Genomic DNA, 13,436 nt, shown 5'->3' with positions numbered 1-13,436 from the left:
CTTTCTGCATGGTTTGATACCAGTTTTGTTGAATTACATGGTTGCTTTAACATCATAAATGCTGTTCTTGGTCAATTTTAGAAAACAAAAGGTTTAACTTCATCCACCATGGTAGATTTCATTCTTAGTTTGTCATCTAGAGATTGTTTACTTAGTAGCTATTTAAACATATACCAATATACCAGTAGGGACCGCCAGCATTTAATGGGGGTGAAAAGTGTTACACAATTACAGCAACATTTTGGTCTTGACAATGATTTACTGCAAAACAAAATATGAGTTATATCATTGACGCATGAATTAAAGAAAAAAAAATTAAGATAAGCTTTCTCCTTTTATTTTTAACACAAAAACAGATTTAGGCATTTTAAAATAATTAAACATAAAAAACATCATTGTGTTGAATATAGAAGAGTTGACCTTTTGAGCCATATATACTGGTAATTCATACAAAAAGGCAATAACAAGCATAAATTTTAAAGAAAATAATTGTCAAAGCCCAAGCTTAGTCTCCATGTAATCTATCTTTTAACAAATTCAGTTAGTTAATTATAATTTGTATAAACTACCCCTGCAGGCCACGACTGCGTCTGTCCGAGGTGGGGATGTTCAAGACATGCCTGGGTCTGCTGGCAGCCATGTTGGCAGACAACATCGAGATCGGCGGGGAGCTCCACATTGAGAGGCTCTACCTCTTCTGTCTCATCTGGACGTTTGGAGGACTCCTGGAGGCTGCAGATCGCAAAGCATTCAGTGACCTCCTGAAAACATTGTCTACTGCGTAAGTTGTAAAGTTTTGAATATTATCTGAAAACGCTGTCAAATGTGTAAATTAAATGGTTTTAATATCATCTGAAAACACTGTCTACCTCATTGTAACTTGTTTTAAACTGAAAAATAAATATGACAAAAAGTGATAAGCAGTTGTAATAGAATTTGTTTTTACAAATGGTTCAATTGTAAACCTTTTGCCTAAAAATTGTTGAGTGCTTGTTTAATAAAATAATATGAAATTTATCTTTTGTTTTAAGTAAGTCACACACAAAAGTAACAAAAAATCCCTCGCTGACTAAACTAAACCTGCATTCATCACTTACCAAGTGTTCTCTGTATTTCTGCAGGCTGCCTGACGATGATCGCGACATCTGCGTGTTTGATTACTACGTGGACGAGTCTGGTGAGTGGGACCCGTGGATCTCGCGCGTGCCGGAGGCTGTATATGCGGACAACCAGAACATGCTTGGCGAAGTGTTTGTGGACACTGTTGACACTATCCGCACTAGGATTTTGATGGACTTTGCATCCGCCTCCGGTCAGAACGTTCTGCTCGTTGGGCCGCCTGGATCAGGAAAGACAACTCTTATTGACGAGTTCATGGACTTTCAAGGTAAGGGAGGTTACTCTAAGAGAATTGTGTGCTTTTCATGTCCCCCACCACTATAGTGGGTGACATTTTGTTTTTGCCCTGTCTGTTGGTCAGTCTGTTGGTTTGCTCCAACTTTAACATTTTGCCATAACTTTTGCAATATTGAAGATAGCAACTTCATATTTGGCATGCATGTGTATCTCATTGAGCTGCACATTTTGAGTGGTGAAAGGTCAAGGTCATCCTTCAAGGTCAAAGGTAAAAAAAAATCAAAGCGGCGCAGAAGGGGACATAGTGTTTCCGACAAACACATTTCTTGTTTTAAACTTAAGATTTTTTTAAATATTTTTTGTTAACACATTTTCTTTTGCCTCTGCCAACTTAAGAATGGAAAAGGGCTTAAAACAGAGTCCGTCAAAAGGGGCTTTAACAAGGTCTGTCCAAATGGGCTAAAAATTGCTGTCCAAAGGAACTAAATCAGGGTTTGTCAAAGCGACTCAAACAGTGTCTTTCCAATGGGGCTTGAACAGTGTCTAGCTGTCTCAAACGTAAGTGGTATTGCGTGTCCTAGGGGCTTAAACAGTGTCTTTCCAAGTGAGGCTTGCATCTCTTGGGCTAAGATTTCTTGTTGTAAAATAATTCATTATTATTTGTATAAACAGATGATGATATGTATTTACTTTACATATAATTTTATCTGTAAATAATGCTGTTAAGAGTGCATTCATTTATTATTTTCAAGATGCACAAGTGAGCGTTTGCAAGCGACTTGTGTTTTCTGGAGCATCAACAGCAAAGCAGCTGCAGCAATTTGTGGAGTCAAACATCTACCATCGGCAGGGCTTTGTGTATGGAGCCAAAGAGAATAAGAAACTGAAAGTGTTTATTGATGACGTGAACTTACCCGTGCCTGATAAGTACAACGTGCAGAGATGTAATCAGGTAATAAGCATAATATTAAATAAGGGGGATTGACACTGCTTGTAAATGTATTGCTTATACTGGCTGTTGAACATGCGAATAGATAATAATTTTATTTTATTTGTCCATGCAGAAATCTAAAAGGATTCTCATTACTCAGGAACTTCAAATTACACGTTGGATTGTTCAATGTTTCTATAAAGTCAACTTAAAGTCAAATAAAGTAAAATAAAACCAGAACAGCCTGCTCATCAGTATCTTAGGGTTGGAAATGAAGCCTTTCAAACTTGACTACCGTAGGTTTCCACGTATAGCGCGCACCCGTGTATAGCGCGCAGGCTGTTTTTTAAATGCAAAAAAGGAGAAAAAAATATTTCAAGACAATAAAACCACCAAATCGGACCGAAAATGGCCGCCATTTTACTATTACACAGTCCAATAATCCGGGGCATTGGAAAGCTTAATTAAGCATTCAAAATAGGAAGCGTCATTATGATTAGGAGCAGGGGTTGCATAGCACTATACTTTTCTGACAATTTTATAATTTTCTTGCAAAAGATTAACAGTCCACGTGCATTTCGTGAAAAACGTGAGAAAATAAGAATTAGTGTACATCGTGTGATTTTTCCTCGGGGAAAGCGTGGGCATTACCGGTAAATTTGAATTACGCATAGAAGACAGGGATACAATTGTTGAGGTATGCGGGCGAAGGACGATGTCAATATCTCTCTGTGTTGTAGTTCAGGCGATTGCTAACGATAGTTTGAAACACCACAGTTGAACGTTGAATATTTATACACACAAAATGCAATTGCATATTGTCACAAGTCGTGGCACATATTACTCAATATCATCTGCCAATTACGAAGTGCAAAATGATCCCCTTTCACACCTACCGTTACCAGTAAAAAGACCTCGTTCGCACCTACCTTTGCCTGCTCTCGACAACAATCCCCATCGGAATTCATCGAAAAGGAAGTGTTAAAACACAAACAAAGAAATGTCCGCAAGTTTATTCAAACAAATTTATTTTGACAAAACTTCTTCTACAGCGTTCATACCTACCAGTAGCGACTTATGGTTGTTTCGACAATGGCCCCTCAGTCAGTAAGATTATAGGGTGGTGGTTTTCTGGAAAAAAAACATGGCGGCCATTTTGATTATTTACGATTACACAACATATTTTTACCAATTTAGCAGCCAGGATAGCGTTGTATCAATGTATAACGCGCATCAACTTTTTAATTTGATTTTTGGAGGTAAAAAACTGCGCGCTATACGTGGAAACCTACGGTATATTAAGAAAGGACTTAAATTTAATTTGATTTTCATAATGACTTCAAATGCGTCAAAGTGCGTTTCTGAGTGGTGAAGGGTGAACAGACCACAATACAAATGAAATACAAACTCTTTCATCGCCCTGTATTTATCAGAAAAGGGCTCAATTTGTTTCTATAAAGTAAACTGGCTTTTTAGGTCCTCGGTGTCAAAAACGTCCTCACTTTGTTTGTGTGATACTGTCGACTTGCTCTCTACCACAATTGATTGCATGCCTCCCTGGTCACTGTTTCAGCTGCTGAGACAGCTGCTGGATGACAAGGTCCTGTGTACGCTACAGAAGCCATTTGAATGGAAGACCGTGGAGGACTTCACAGTGATCTCCGCCATGTCCATGTCTGAGTTCCCGTCCGTCAACAACCAGATGCTCTCCACTAGGCTACTGGTAAGAGCTGCTCTCTGATTGAGCCGGGCTCAGGGAAAATGTACTTAATGCATGTGCGTAAAGTGTCGTCCCAGATTGGCCTGTGCCCACAGGCTATTCCAGGTCAACAATTTTGGTCTAGACAAACTTTTTGTTTAGAACAGACATCCTTGAAGTGAAAAAAAATTCCATTAAAGCGGAAAATGTTGTCACTGTTGCACAGGCTAATCTGGGACAACACTTAACACAGATGCATTAAAAGCCATTTTTTCAAAGGGCCACTTTCTCCCGATTTTCTCCATTAGGCTGCTTGTAAGCAGGGGAGATATGTTACATGTAATTAATGTTGCAGTTTTTATCCTATTTTGCTGCTGACATAACAGTTACTGGCGACCATCTATGTTATTGGTGTATGCAAATTTTATAACAAATAATTAAGTTCAAACTTATTCACAGCACATAATTGTTTCTTAGAACTTTTCTCTCCTATACAACAGGTCCTGTTGATACAATCTCAAAAGACCAATTAAGCAACAAAAACTTTTTTTAAGATAAATGAAAATGTTATTGCATACACCTTATCATACAGACACATATGTATACATTTCTTGAAAAAAAACAACAGCAAAAACATTTTATACAGAATTACATTGAAATCAAACTGTAATGTCTGTTGATCAGTTAATAATTAAATGTTATTAAATTATTGCTATTCAAATGCTGCTGTTGTTTTCCAGCGTCACTTTGCTGTGTTCAACCTGCCGGGACCTCAAGATGACAGCCTGAAGACAATTGTCCATGGAATCTTGGAGGTATAGTGGGGGCTGTATGTTTGAAGAGACAGAGTCAGTGTAGATGTAGTCTAGAAAAGTGGCTTGTGAACAATTAATTATATGAGCAACGTTCTAAGAAAAGCGTGTGTAATACATGTGGGTTAAGTGTTATTAATTATATGAGCAACGTTCTAAGAAAAGCGTGTGTAATACATGTGGGTTAAGTGTTGTCTGAAATCAAACTATGCAGTCTTCATAGGCTTATCTGGGACAACACTTACAGCCTTACCTTGTTTGTTTTTTTAGAACAGACTTTCTTTAAAATGAAAAATATCATAAAAGCCGAAATTGTTGTCCCTAATTAGGATGTGCAGACTGCTTTTTTTAACAGATTGGTAATAATTATATTTCAGTATTTGAAATATGTTACCTTTTGAAGTTAATGCAAGGATAGGATGTTATCAAATTAATAGATCTCACAATGTTAATCCATAAACCATGTGCCTTTATCAGCGCTTTACAAGGCCAGCTGGCTCAGTTTGTAAAGCACTGAACTACAAATGCAAGTTAAGTAGGTTTCATTTGCCTTTTTGTGGCCTAGCAACATAACTAGCTTGGGGATTAGTAATACATTTACTAATATGGCTATTCTTTCCTTACCTCTGATTCAAGATTGGCAGTTGTCAGTTAATAGCAGAATTATGTGCACATGGGAATGCTAAACAAGCTTACCCAGGAAAATCCTGAGCAGATTAACTGACCAACGTGATATGACTTAAATATTAATGTTTAGCAAAAATAATTCACACTAACAAAACAAAAGACATTCTCCCCCTACCCCTTATTTAAGAAGGAAAGTAAACCATCCTACCCCGGAAAAGTGTGAGTAGGTTAACTAAATGCTATGATATGACTGAAATTATATTTAAAACAACAACTGGTAAACTTAAAGTACTAAAATTACCATTCCCCCCGCAGGCGAATGTCACAGACAACGACAAGCCCGGTCTTGAGATTGATCTCCACAACAGCATTGTGAAGGCATCGTGCCAGATCCTGGCGGCCGTACAGTCCGTGCTGCGCCCCACCCCCCTGCCTGGACGCTACCACTACCTGTTCACGCTGAAGGACCTCACTGCATGCTTCCAGGTATTTATTAGAAGCTATTTCTTTGACTTCCTAATCCTTTGACACTCACATACTCACTTTGACGCGTTTTTAGTCCGTTAGAAAATCAAATTCAATTAAAGACTTTTCTTAATAGATTACAGTTTTAAAGGCTTCCTTTCAAACCCTAATATACTGATGATCAGCAAACAGCATTCAACCTGAACAGACTGCGAGTTACTTGCAGCTCTTCTGGTTTTATGCTGGTTGCATATAGCCATCGTCACTTAAGTTCTGAGCAGAAAAGAGTCAATGGTAGGGTCATTTGCCAGGATTCTTTAAGGAAATTATTTTTGTTATTTGTTTTTTGTTTTTTTTTGGAGAGAACAATTATATTTCAGAGGACTGAAGATTTATGTTTTTAGGGCTTGGATGCATAAAATAAGCAGTGTTCTGGGTACAGGTTGCTTAATGCATGTGTGTAAAGTGTCCCAGATTAGCCAGTGTAGTCCGCACAGGCTAATCAGGGACAACACATAACGCATGTGCATGGAGCACCATTTTGTCCAGATCGTGGCTGAAAGTGTTTTTTTAAGGGGATATGGGTCTCTTAAGTGGCCAGTAGAATAGAAGAAAAGTCCTTACTGGGCCTAGTTTTTATGAACAACTAGACCAAACAAAAATACATTTTAAATTAAAAAAAAATTCCCTGATAACATAGTCTGATGAAATTGCTTAATTACAAGTTTTATATGAATCCCTGTTGGGCTTATGATCATAAGGGAACTAACAATGTACCTGCTGATCCTTTAAAGGAACACATTGGAACTCATAATCAATTTTAGCCATGCTATGATAAAATGGTGTTTGATGCATGTGTATAAAGTGTTGTTCCAGATCAGCCTGTGCAGAACACACAGGCTAATCAGGTACCACACTTTTCACTTTTATTGTATTTTTATGACCCCAAAGGAGGGCATATAGTGATCGCACTGTCCGTCCTTCCGTCACACTTTGCATTTAGGTTTCGAAAAATGCTCATAACCTCTATGTCCCTTCAGATGTAACATTCATATTTGGTATGCATATGTATGACAACGCCTTTCCATACGCACAAACATGTGCACAAATATTTTGACCCCTTCGACCTTGACCTTGACCTTAGGGTCCGCGTTTAGGTTTCGAAAAATGCGTTTAGGTTTCAAAAAATGCTCATAATTTCTATCAAAGCGTTTATCGGGGGCATATGTCATCCTATGGAGACAGCTCTTGTTTTGTTTCAAGAAAGTATCTTAGCAAAATCCAATTAAGCAGAAATTGTCGTCCTTGATTTGCGTTTGCCAACTGCACAGGCTTATCTGGGACGACAATTTGTGCACATGCATTAAACCCTGTTTTCCCCAAGCAAATCTCATGTATATGCTAATAAGCAATACATAACACAAGATCTTACATATCATGCCTCATTTGTGTTTGTTTTCATGCACAGTGTCTGAAGCGGCTTCCAGATGAGTCAATGGCCGATGAGTTGATGGTGGTGTCGCTATGGAGACATGAAATGAACAGAATCATAAGAGACCGAATCTCCCGTAGCTCTGATCTCAACTGGTTTGACGAGGTCCTGGAGAAAACTGTGGCACAGGTAGGATAAGAAGCCATTAAAATTAAAAATAATACTGATTAAGTCAAAATTCTTATGTGATAAAAATAATGTTTATCAAGCCCACTTGTATATTATGATATTGGTTAACTCATTTCAGAAATAAGAATTCAAGGTTTGTGATCTTGTGCTTACTTAAGTTCATATTGAAATTTCATTTTTGTAATATAAAACTATCACCACTCATAGAATTAAAATACAATCCACAAATATCCTCCATATCATTACTGTACAGTTCTGGCCTAAGCTGGAGGCCCCACTTCATGAGCACTTTGTCACCTTCCCCACGGACGCACGCATGTATCAGAGACCGGTCACTACCGTCAGTGCCAAACACATCAAGGTAAGCTACATGCAGATAACAATATTATTTACATGCACATTCTTGTATAATATTCTTGCTGGCTAGGTCATATGGTAGAGTGCGGAACTACACATCCAAGAGTTTGATTCCTGGTCCTGCAATATTACTTGTGTCATTAATGGTCATGCCATTCTTTATAGGACCATGCGTACATACCTTTGATCCTTATATGGCAGTTACTGACATAAGAATTAGTCTTATTAGTAGTTTCCTGCTTACTCAGTAAAAGTGAGACCAGAGTCTGTATTCACTCACCAAACCATGCTTAGACTTATTTTAATATCTACTGGCTACCAGTGGTATTTATGTCATTAAGAAAATATTCAACATGATGAATGGTGTAGACAGAGGAGTTTAATGTCTAATTTGAATAAAAAAGAAAGCAATTTTTGAATATTCCAATTTTAAAATTATTCTTTATTCTTAGACTGAAGTCTGAAAATTTAATGGTGAACCGTTTCCCACTCAAAAGCAAAGTGAAGAATGCAAAAAGCATACAACCAGAATATCCTGCAAGTAACTCACAGTCTGTTCATGTTTTATGCTGTTTGCTGCTCATCAGTATCTAAGGGTTGGAAATGAAGCCTTTCGAACTTGAATATATTAAGAAAGGACTCAGATTTAATTTGATTTTCTAAAGGACTTCAAATGCGTCGAAGTGCTTTTCAGAGTGGTAAAGAGTAAACAGACCACAATTCTAATGAAGTATAAATTCTTTGATGTCCCTGTACAGATTGCCCTGCAGCCTGTGGAGACGCTGCGTGACCTTCACTCCTGCCTGCACACCCACCTGACACGCTACAACGAGGAGTTTGGCAACGTGAGGCTGAACATCATGCTCTCTGACTTCGTCATCGCTCACATCGTGAGAGTGCACCGTATACTGAGCTTTCACCATGGGTGGGTAGAGAGGCATTTTATATTAATGGCATTTTTGTCTGGTCTATCTATATATAATGTGATGATGGTTTTGAATTTTGACCCTAGATATTTATCTGCGGTTGTTTTTTAACTGGTTTTAGCTGGTTATAACTTAACAAGGGTTTACAAAGTCTGATAATCAGCCACACTTCCTATGTCAAATTGGTTGAGCTATAGCCATTGGATTTTCTTGAGTCAGTTCGGCCATTTTGTCTCTTCAATTCCAACAAATATTATCTGATCGTTACAAAACGGAATATTGTAACAAGTGCTTTGTGCCTTCTCCATTTGTATCTTTACTGTTTTTGATTGAGAATGTCTTCATGGGGTATTTCATGAAGTGTTTTGATCCAGCATAAAACATCTGGGAAAACATGGACCGTGCTCTGTGAAAAAGGGGCTTAATGCATTTGCGTAAAGTGTTGTCCCAGATTAGCCTGTGCAGTCCGCGCAGGCTTATCAGGGACGACACTTTACGCCTAAACTAGATTTTTGCCAAGAAGATACTTTCTTAAAACAGAAAATATCATAAAAGCGGAAAGTGTCATCCCTGATTAGCCTGTGCAGACAGCACAGGCTAATCTGGGATGACACTTTACGCACATGCACTAAATCCGTTTTTCACAGAGCATGGGCTACATGGTTAAATGCATGTGCGTGAATTTCTATCTCACATTAGCCTTTGGGACGATACTTAGCGCAATGCTTTAGACTCCATTATTCCAGAGCGACGCTCATCGGTATCTCTTAGCTGACTTATTTATGGTTCTCTGCATTTTTACCTGTTCATCTGTGTATTGATTACCATTGGTAAGAGTCATTGCACTGTGACCACAGCAGGGTGCCAGTATACAGGGATATAACACACAGGATTATGGAAAGGGTTCAAATAAAGAAGGCTAAAACTAGTCCTTTCATGTTAAATATTAGTGTCACTCTTGAAAACTGGGATTAATGCATATGCATAAAGTTTCATCCCAGATTAGCCTGTTCAGTTTGCACAGCCTTATCAGGAACTACAAGTTTTGCTTTTATATGATTTTTCTTTGTTTAAAAGAAGTATCTTCTAAACAAAAATCAAGTTTAGGTGGAAAGTGTTGTCCCTGATAAGCCTGTGAGGACTGCACAGGCTAATCTTGGACGACACTTTGCCTACACACATTAAACCCTGTTATCAGAGAGCGGGACACATATTGATGTTGTATCTTCCCCTCACAGAGGCAACATGCTACTAGTGGGTGCGGTGGGCTGTCACCTGACCACGCTGTGTCAGCTGGCTCTTCATGTGGCAGACGTGCAGACTCTCAAGATGGACACGTCGAAACGCAGCAACTTCTTTGACAGCCTGCGCTCTGCTATCCGCCTTACAGGCTCTGAAGGGAAGATCCTAACACTTGTGTTTACGGTGAGCTTGGATTGAGGGTACAGTGGTAATTTAAAAGCAAACAAATACTGTCAGAATAAAAGTAATGAAGGTCAATAAGCCCTTCTGGCTGTTAACTATAAATATTTATTATAAATCATTAATTAATGAGAGATAATAAGCTTTTTTATTATACCTTTTTCATAAATCCACTAGCTTGTATTATGAATAATAGATTAAGCCTTTTTCTGGGAATACTGGGCTTAATGCATGTGCATTAAGGGGGTTTAATGTAAGTGTGTGAAGTGTCGTCCCAGATTAGCCTGTGCAGTTTGCACAGGCTAATCAGGTACTATGGTTATGGTCTAGACTTGATTTTTGTTTAGAAAATACTTATATTAAACAAAATCAATCAAAAAATGGGAAAGTGTAGTCTGTGATTAGCCTGTGCAGACTACACCGACTAATCTGGGAAATACTTTTAATCACATGCATTAAGCCCTGTTTTGTCAGAGCGCCACTCAAATGTGTTTATTAAAAATCACACATAAATGAGAGATAAAAAATCAGTACAGTTTCATCATAAATCCAATGACTTACAGTATGATCAATAAATTCTGTCTTCATATGGACATTTATTTTGACAGATGTTCCTTCTTTTCAAAGGCACGAGACCTCGAGGACCCAGTGTACCTCGATGCTATAAATAGCCTGCTGATAAGTGGGGAGTACCCACATCTGTTCTCCAACGATGAGCTGGAAGGGCTGCTGCTAGCTATCGGTCCATCCATGAAACGCGAGTTTCCCAACATGTCGGTGGACCCGATGAAATTCTTTATTGCTAGAGTGAGGTGTAACCTTCACATTCTGATCTGCATACAGCCTGGCCATGATCTGCTCAAGATTGCTGCAAGGTATGCTGTCTACGGTTTTAATGAGGAAGCTATCATTGTAGTAATTGTAATTGAGTCTTTCCGTGTGAAAACCTGGCTTAATGCATTCGTATTAAGTATCATCCCAGATTAGCCTGTGCAGTCCACCCTAGCTAATCAGGAATGACACTTTCCGCTTTGATGGTATTGTTTGTTTTAAGGAAGTCTCTTTTTATAAAAAATCCAATTTAGGCAAAAAGTGCGCAGGCTGATCTTGAAGGACACTTGAACTCCCACAAGCATAAAGCCCTATTTTCTCAGAGCAAGGTTCAATATCAACATCATATTAGAAACTATCTTATAAACTTTGACATTACTTCAGATTATTGCTGAATAATTTTCAACACACATTTGATTTTGTGATGCCATGTTTTTCAATGTGACACTTAGCACAACATGCACCAAAGAAAACCCTCAGTCCAAATTTTGCACCCAGTTTATAAATTTTGCTTGATAGACTTCGCCTTCATCCATTGACCCTCTTTCTGAGATTACGGGGCTCAATGCATGTTGGACAATAGTTGAGCCTGATTAGCCTGTGCAGTTTGCAAAGGCTAATCAGGCAGGATACATTACGTTTTGAATGTAATTTTTTGTTTAAGGGAAGGCTTTTCTAACAAAAAATCCAAAATCAGACAGAAAGTGTTGTCCCAGAAAGCTGTGTAATTTGCGCAGGCTTATCTGGGACTCCATTTTGAGCACATGCATTAAGCCCCATTTTCCCAGAATGTAGCTGCACTATAAACCCTCTACTTTCCCCTTGCAGGCAGTACCCGGGCCTGCTGAATGGCTGCAACATCAACTACATGTGTGACTGGCCCCAGGAGGCCCTGCTGGGGGAGGCGTCATACTTCATCACCAAGAACCAGCTCACCGAGGAGTTTGAAGACCTCAGGTAGTGGGTCTGATCCCTCTTGTAGTGTGTCTGATACCTCAGGTAGTGTGTCTGATACCTCTGGTAGTGTGTCTGATCCCTCAGATAGTGTGTCTGATACCTCTGGTAGTGTGTCTGATCCCTCAGGTAGTGTGTTTGATACCTCTGGTAGTGTGTCTGATCCCTCTGGTAGTGTGTCTGATCCCTCTTGTAGTATGTCTGATACCTCAGGTAGTGTGTCTGATACCTCTGGTAGTGTGTCTGATCCATCAGGTAGTGTGTCTGATACCTCTGGTAGTGTGTCTGGTCCCTCTGGTAGTGTGTCTGATCCCTCAGGTAGTGTGTCTGATCCCTCTGGTAGTGTGTCTGATCCCTCAGGTAGTGTGTCTGATACCTCTGGTAGTGTGTCTGATCCCTCTGGTAGTGTGTCTGATCCCTCAGGTAGTGTGTCTGATACCTCTGGTAGTGTGTCTGATCCCTCTGGTAGTGTGTCTGATCCCTCTGGTAGTGTGTCTGATCCCTTTGGTAGTGTGTCTGATCCCTCAGGTAGTGTGTCTGATCCCTCAGGTAGTGTGTCTGATCCCTCTGGTAGTGTGTCTGATCCCTCAGGTAGTGTGTCTGATACCTCTGGTAGTGTGTCTGATACCTCTGGTAGTGTTTCTGATCCCTCAGGTAGTGTGTCTGATCCCTCTGGTAGTGTGTCTGATCTCTCAGGTAGTGTGTCTGATCCCTCAGGTAGTGTGTCTGATCCCTCTGGTAGTGTGTCTGATCCCTCAGGTAGTGTTTCTGATACCTCTGGTAGTGTGTCTGATCCCTCTGGTAGTGTGTCTGATCCCTCTGGTAGTGTGTCTGATCCCTTTGGTAGTGTGTCTGATCCCTTTGGTAGTGTGTCTGATACCTCTGGTAGTGTGTCTGATACCTCTGGTAGTTTGTCTGATCCCTCTGGTAGTTTGTTTTATCCCTCTGGTAGTGTGTCTGATACCTCTGGTAGTGTGTCTGATCCCTCAGGTAGTGTGTCTGATCCCTCTGGTAGTGTCTTACCTCTGGCGGTGAACGATCACAATCAGTGTCTGATCTTGAGTAGCGTCTAATATCTTATAGTGTCTGGTAATGTGTTTAATTGATAAAGATGTCTAATCTGTGGTAGTGTCTTATTGATTAAAATTTCTGATCTGTGGAAGCGTCTGATATCTCGAAGTATCTGATCACAGTGTGTCTGATGTTTGAGAAGTACTAAGATCTACTTAAACATGGATTTTCACTTTTAACCTTAATGATACTCTCATAATTATTATATAAGACAATTAAATTTATAGTGCAAGTATGCATAAAACAAAGAATGACAACCAACAATATTTTGTCGAATTTTTAGGCTGTCTGAAAAAACATACCGAAGATTTAATGGTAGAATTATGGTAGTTCATTATTATCGACTGTTCTTTACCTATCATTC

The 13,436-nt window shown here is 39.2% G+C and overlaps 1 protein-coding gene across 1 annotated transcript in view; it reads left to right on the top strand.

Annotated features, from left to right (window-relative positions):
* LOC127853503 (uncharacterized) overlaps positions 1–13,436 on the top strand; it is a 201,866-nt gene that overhangs the window by 122,442 nt on the left and 65,988 nt on the right. The window contains exons 58-69 of the mRNA XM_052388058.1: positions 578–781; positions 1,122–1,387; positions 2,109–2,308; positions 3,861–4,010; positions 4,727–4,801; positions 5,741–5,911; positions 7,359–7,511; positions 7,765–7,872; positions 8,627–8,793; positions 10,033–10,219; positions 10,844–11,091; positions 11,876–12,004. Coding sequence (XP_052244018.1) covers positions 578–781; positions 1,122–1,387; positions 2,109–2,308; positions 3,861–4,010; positions 4,727–4,801; positions 5,741–5,911; positions 7,359–7,511; positions 7,765–7,872; positions 8,627–8,793; positions 10,033–10,219; positions 10,844–11,091; positions 11,876–12,004 — 2,058 coding nt within the window. The remainder of the gene's footprint in view (positions 1–577; positions 782–1,121; positions 1,388–2,108; positions 2,309–3,860; positions 4,011–4,726; positions 4,802–5,740; positions 5,912–7,358; positions 7,512–7,764; positions 7,873–8,626; positions 8,794–10,032; positions 10,220–10,843; positions 11,092–11,875; positions 12,005–13,436) is intronic.

Source organism: Dreissena polymorpha, chromosome 12 (assembly GCF_020536995.1).
Source record: "Dreissena polymorpha isolate Duluth1 chromosome 12, UMN_Dpol_1.0, whole genome shotgun sequence".
Lineage (NCBI taxonomy): Eukaryota > Metazoa > Mollusca > Bivalvia > Myida > Dreissenidae > Dreissena > Dreissena polymorpha.
This window is presented reverse-complemented; position numbering and strand designations above follow the sequence as displayed.